The sequence below is a fragment of the Malania oleifera genome, chromosome 6, assembly GCF_029873635.1.
Source record: "Malania oleifera isolate guangnan ecotype guangnan chromosome 6, ASM2987363v1, whole genome shotgun sequence".
In the NCBI taxonomy this organism is placed as follows: domain Eukaryota; kingdom Viridiplantae; phylum Streptophyta; class Magnoliopsida; order Santalales; family Ximeniaceae; genus Malania; species Malania oleifera.
In genome coordinates this window covers 47,394-54,072 of record NC_080422.1, presented here as the reverse complement: position 1 = coordinate 54,072, position 6,679 = coordinate 47,394, and the positions used below count along the sequence as shown (strand labels likewise).

General features: G+C 38.6%; 1 protein-coding gene across 1 annotated transcript; it reads right to left on the bottom strand.

Annotated features, from left to right (window-relative positions):
• Nucleotides 1-329: 329 nt before the first annotated feature.
• On the bottom strand, nucleotides 330-3,877 carry LOC131157694 (probable methyltransferase PMT18). Its single transcript, XM_058112030.1, has 6 exons — nucleotides 3,675-3,877; nucleotides 2,336-3,071; nucleotides 1,929-2,139; nucleotides 1,493-1,790; nucleotides 917-1,384; nucleotides 330-775 (listed from the first exon to the last, which is right to left on the bottom strand). Exons 2-6 carry the CDS (start codon nucleotides 3,047-3,049, stop codon nucleotides 547-549), a joined length of 1,920 nt encoding a protein of 639 aa, XP_057968013.1. The 5' UTR covers nucleotides 3,050-3,071; nucleotides 3,675-3,877; the 3' UTR covers nucleotides 330-546.
• Nucleotides 3,878-6,679: the final 2,802 nt, after the last annotated feature.

Sequence of the window (6,679 nt, the reverse complement as noted above, 5' to 3'; positions counted from 1 at the left end):
AGAGGATTGCGATAAAAAGGCTTTTGCCTTTTAGAAGTAGCTAAATTATTAATTGGTGGCCTTTGAGAGACAATATTTTTGATATAATAAAAAAAACCTATGATTTTTGAAGTTCTTATTTTAATTTCTATCCCTAACAATTTAAGGATTAAAACAGATAAAAAATACAAATTCAGAAGTTAGTTATCAATCAACTAAAATAATTCAAGACTCAAATCGAAAGAATGATTTTAATTTCCTCCAAAGAGGCTCATGATTGGTGACACCAACTTTTCTTTTTGACAAGGAAAAAGAAATGAAAAAAGCAACCTTAAAGCATGCCCTAGATCTTCTTGAATTCTCTTTTATGCAATTTCTCCACCCCAAATATCAAAACAAGAGTTATAAGAAAAAAAGTTTTAAAAGTTTAAAAAAAAAAAACCTAACTCTTCTTTCCTCCCACTTGGCAGGAAATGTACCCTCCCAGCGGTGGATGTGGTGGCCCAGAAAGAAAAGATTTCAGCCAATAGCTCTAAACAGTAGATCTGCACGGGAACTTATTTAATGCTAGTGTTGGTTTTGTGTAGGTTCACCGGTCCAATAACTTTTGACGGCAACAAGAATCTTTTCCGGATTAAATGGTCCACTTTCGTGGTCCATGATCTGGCTCTTCCATCTCATTCCCTCTGTTATACTCTTGATCTTCACAAGGACCTCCACAACATCCCTGAATATAACTGTCCCTTCTGGCCTCAGAATTCTATCCATCTCCAGCAGAATGTAGGTAATATCGCATCTTCAGCGTGCACGTTAAAACAACCAAGAGCAATATATCAAAACATAGAAATGTGAGGATTGCAAGTACCTAGATGCTTTTCAAAATTAAGATCTTTATGAGTATATATACGTTGGTATGTGTGTGTGTGTATTGAGTTACCTGTCTTGATATATGCTAAACACGCTGCCCGCATGGATGAGATCGTAAGTTCTTGGATATGTGGAGAACGCCTCACACCAGTCCTGGTACGTCCCGATGAAGCCTCGCTCGTAGATCACACCCAGAGTGTCCTGATTTGAGTTAACAGGAACGACATTCATAACCCACACCGGATATTTCAAAAGGGCTGCAGCAAATCCCCCTAGAAAAGCATTCATGTCCATTATATTCCGGTATCTGCCCTGGGATAATGGGCTAATTATTCGCTTGTAATGTGTTACCCTGTGCTTCCACAACTCATTGTCCTCTTGGAATTTCTCAGAGGTGATGCCCGATGTTGCACCGCGGGCTATTCTGGGAGGAACAGCCAACGCACGCTCAGGCCATTTCTCTAACGCTCCGCCTGCAACTTCATCTGAGGTGCTTACTTCTGGCAGTGGGGTTACGCAGGTTTCCATATCTCTGTACCTTTGAACACCAGAATATGCAGGGTTTGATACAATAAATACACACAATATTAAGCAGTTCACTAACCAAACTAATCTCATGATATCAGGCTAATTATTGAAAGAATACCAGGCCGCATCTGCTTTGTCAGACTTGCATATAAGTGGTGTCTTGTAAAGCTTCCTGCTGCTAAAGCACTCGGCGTGATTGATGGGCTTTTGCCATACAGCAAGATCATCCTTTTCAACCACTTTGGACCAGCAGAGGCGCCTGGCGACATCTTCTATAGCATCCTGCTCTTGTTTCAAGTCTTCCTGGGTTCTTTCCCAACCTCGCCAGTATTTCTTCCAGCGGATAGGAGGGCCAGACAGAATCCAGTAACCCCCAGGCCGTAGAACTCTGTCCACTTCAATCAGATACATTCCATCTGCAGAAATCAAAGACTTAAAAACACACAAGACATGCACGCACAAAACCCTCCCTAGCTATTAATTAGTCCCCAACTTGACTGATCATTTTTTCTGAATGTACACATATATTTAAGACGTATGGATGAACACCTTACCATATTTGTCCCAAGGAATCAAGCAACGGGAGCAGTGAGCCATATCAAACGCCCTGGCAGGGTAAGGAATTCTGCGTGAAGACATGATTCCAATCATAGCAGGAACTCCCCGCTCCAATGCAAATTGGACCTGCGCTTCATGCGTATCCCTTGGTGCAAAAGACATAGCCAGGATGTCCCTTTTTAACAGGAATGCACCCCAACTCGCAACCTTCCATCCATTAATGCACCCCAACCCAGCAGCCAAATGAAAGTGAACAAACATCTTACCCATTAGCATTGCAAAATTTTTTTTTTTTTAAATGTGCATCTAACTCACAAAATTAATCAAGGCAATCATGCTAAAACCAACAACAGCACACAACTAGCTGACAAGAGCGCGCGCGCGCGCACACACACAAACTTACCCCACATCCTGTATCAAGTGCGGTCCTGATGCTTCCTTGTGTAAGAGGGATGAGATCATTGATGTCATCAATATAGGCATCAGCTCCACGAGGGAACATGGTGCCACCCCCTGGGAATCGGAACCGATCACCCTCGACTTGGATCCAGTTCTGAACGGCCTTTTCAATGCTTAGCTCTCTATGGGGAATGTTGTCATACCAGGCATAGTCTCTGCTCTGAGGCCATTTAAAAGGGGTCTTGTATTTTGGGGGAGCAGGTATGAGGCAAAGGAGGAGCTCCTGCTTGGTGGGGCAATGTCGCTGTCTGTATTTCAGCATGCTCCGCTCAAATTTTCTGCTCCTCAAAGGATCTTCGCAGGGCGTATACTCACTGTAGGACATATCACAGGGCGGGATTTTGTGCTGTGCGTCTGAATCATTGACTTCCAGCTGATGATGACTTTTGAAGTCCAGGGTGACTGGTGATGATGATGACGACGACGACAATGATGAGACGGTATAATCATGAGCGGCAGCTGCTGGGGTTCCAACATCGCAACCCACTCTATTATAGACGTCAGATCGGTTGGATGGTGCAGACGTAGTGTTCTGCCAAGCCCCAAGAATGTAGAATAAGATGCAGAGGCCACTCACCCCTAGAATCCAGGTGAGACGCTTCCTCTTTAGTTCCAGCAGCTGATGATGCTTTGGTGATCCATTGTACTCTTTGGCCATTATTTAAGTCAGAGCTGCGCCCCTGCAAATTAAAATTCTTAGAGAAAGATAAAACCATTCGCACTTGCAATTAAGTCAACCAGGATTTCAAACCAACAGGTTTGTCATTGGGTGTAAAATTAGAAGATTTCAAATTGGAAGAAAATTAATTTAGGTTTTTATTTTTTGGTTCTTAAATTTTTCACATTGAATTTGAGCTTCGAAGGGAGTGCACTTGGGGAATGAGGGTTTCCATTACTCCACGCGAGGAAATCGGCAGTTCACCAATCACATGCGCAGGACACACAAATACTGACAAATTTACAAGGAACTGTAAGTAGACAAATAAAATAGCAGGTGTGGGAAATCTCACCCCAACAGAATGAATCGTGATGAATAAACACGAAAAGGACTTATTCAAAATACGAATAAATTTGTAAAGGGAGAAAAAGTCGATCCTCCCATAACTGAGCAACATAAATACTATCTAATTTTTACAGCCCAAAGCCTATACACACGCACACCCTCTCCGTCCAACAAAAAGTTGGAAGTCAAAATTAGCAACAAGAAAGTTCCGCTCTAGAAGAAAGTACCCGTATTATTGCATGTTGAGGATGCAATTGTTCAAGGATATATACACACATACCTGACCGAATTAAATCGATTTTCAACTCCTCCTGCCTGACGGTCCCGATGTATATCATTACCACCACTAAACAAGAAACAATCTCATAATCTCTCTTCAACTACAAATGTCTCTGCCTTTTTTTTTTCCTAAACAAGGAAGAAACTTGGAAACCGATAAATCTTGAAAGAGAAGGAAATAGCAAGAGGTGGAGTCAGTGTACCCATTAGTTTGTTAATTTTGATTCTGTATGCGTACGACATTCTTCTTTGGGAATTCCACATTTGGAGGAGCGGATGTTATGGAGGAAAGAGGAACACTCACAGACGGCCATAGATGAGCATTTGCAGGAGAGTGACCAGCCTCAAAAAGCTCCCTCAGTCTGAGTCGCACCTTTGTCTCTTTCATCCATCTACCTCTTATCAATCTATTTATTTATTTATTGCAACTTTTCAGGCAACTTGCTTCTCTTAACTTTTTCTTTTGGTAATTCGTTTTATATGCATACATAATTAATAATGCCTTTAATAATAAAAAAGTTCAGGAGAGAACTAATTGAATTTTTTTTTTTTATTAATGCTAAATCTCTTTCCACCATAGGCTGAAAAGTTAAGTTCAATTGAACATATCAGCCGAGCCAGAGTTTTTATTTTTATTTTATTTTTTTTAAGAAAAGAAAGAAAAGAAAAACATAAATTTAAGATAGGGATCCTATATTTATGGTTTTGAACTCAATTCACTTTTCAAAAGTTCATTGAGTATTTAAAAAAAAAAAGTAGCAGAACCGACTTTATAAATGGCAGTTCTGACTAACTGCTCAGTAGGTCAGTCTGCAGGAAAAAAAAAAAAGAGTTAAAACCAACTTTTGAAAAGTCGATTTTGACATGCAATACTTTATGTGGAAAAAATCCAATGCACTCCCTTCCCTGACACTCCCCCTGCCTCCCCACATTCCCCCTCTCCCCCCACCCCGTGTTCTATTTATTCTCCTCCACCCTCCCACTTGCCATTCATCATTTCTCCTTTTTTTTTTTTCCTTCTTCTTCCTTTCTCCTTCAGCCCCCCTCACCACCTTTAACTGTTGAGTGAATTTTGCAGATTTACTCTTACAACTGCTCTCTTTCAAGGGTTAGTGATGACGCTGTCAGTGACGTTTTCAACAATTTTCAATTTTTGCTTTGATTTTATAAATTCATTTCATTTGATATTGAGCAATGTTTATGATGCTAGTATATTTATATTAATATATTTTCGTGAGATAATGATTTATATATATATATATATATATATATATGAAATAAGATTTGTTCGATATTATTGTAATTTAATCATAATATTTATTATTGTGTTGAATTTTTTTTATGCTGCAGTTAAATTCTATTTTTGTAAGAAAAGAATAACTACATGAGGTTAATTTAATTTGTCAGTTTTTTTAGAAAAGAAATATTACTTTAGTTGAAAATTTAAATTTCTTAGTTTATGTTGAAAATTCAGAATGACATCAAGTTCGTTAACTAGAAAAGTTATGATTTTCTTATATATTGACGGTGAGATTATACATGAGTTGACAAGCATCATAAAGTAATATTTCTTTTCTAAAAAAACTATCTATGAATCGTGATGAATAAACACGAAAAGGAATTATTCAACATACGAATAAATTTTTTAAGGGAGAAAAAGTCGATCCTCCCATAACTTAGCCACATAAATACTATCTAATTTTTACAGCCCAAAGCCTATACACACGCACACCCTCTCCGTCCAACAAAAAGTTGGAAGTCAAAATTAGTAACAAGAAAGTTCCGCTCTAGAAGAAAGCACCGGCATTATTGCATGTTGAGGATGCAATTGTTCAAGGACACACATACCTGACCGAATTAAAGCGATTTTCAACTCCTCCTGCCTGACGGTCCCGATGTATATCATTACCACCACTAAACAGGAAACAATCCCATAATCTCTCTTCAACTACAAATGTCTCTGCCTTTTTTTTTTCGTAAACAAGGAAGAAACTTGGAAACCAATAAGTCTTGAAAGAGAAGGAAATAGCAAGAGATGGAGTCAGTGTACGCATTAGTTTGTTAATTTTGATTCTGTATGCGTACGACATTCTTCTTTGGGAATTCCACATTTGGAGGAGCGGATGCTATGGAGGAAAGGGGAACACTCACAGACGGCCATAGATGAGCATTTGTAGGAGAGTGACCAGCCTAAAAAAACTCCCTCAGTCTGAGTCGCACCTTTGTCTCTTTCATCCATCTACCTTTTATCTATTTATTTATTTATTTATTGCAACTTTCCAAGCAACTTGTTTCTCTTAACTTTTTCTTTTGGTAATTCGTTTTATATGCATACATAATTAATAATGCCTTTAATAATAAAAAAGTTCAGGAGAGAACTAATTGAAATTTTTTTTTTTTATTAATGCTAAATCTCTTTCCATAGTAGACTGAAAAGTTAAGTTCAATTGAACATATCAGCCGAGCCAGAGTTTTTATTTTTTATTTTATTTTATTTAAGAAAAGAAAGAAAAAAAAACATAAATTTAAGATAGGGGACCCTATATTTATGGTTTTGAACTCAATTCACTTTTCAAAAGTTCATTGAGTATTTAAAAAAAAAAAGTAGCAGAACCGACTTTATAAATGGCAGTTCTGACTAACTGCTCAGTAGGTCAGTCCGCAGGAAAAAAAAAAAAGAGTTAAAACCAATTTTTGAAAAGTCGATTTTGACATGAAATACTTTATGTGGAAAAAATCCAATGCACTCCCTTCCCTGACACTCCCCCTGCCTCCCCACATTCCCCCTCTCCCCCCACCCCGTGTTCTATTTATTCTCCTCCACCCTCCCACTTGCCATTCATCATTTCTCCTTTTTTTTTTTTTCCTTCTTCTTCCTTTCTCCTTCAGCCCCCCTCACCACCTTTAACTGTTGAGTGAGTTTTGCAGATTTACTCTTACAACTGCTCTCTTTCAAGGGTTAGTGATGACGCTGTCAGTGACGTTTTCAACAATTTTCAATTTTTG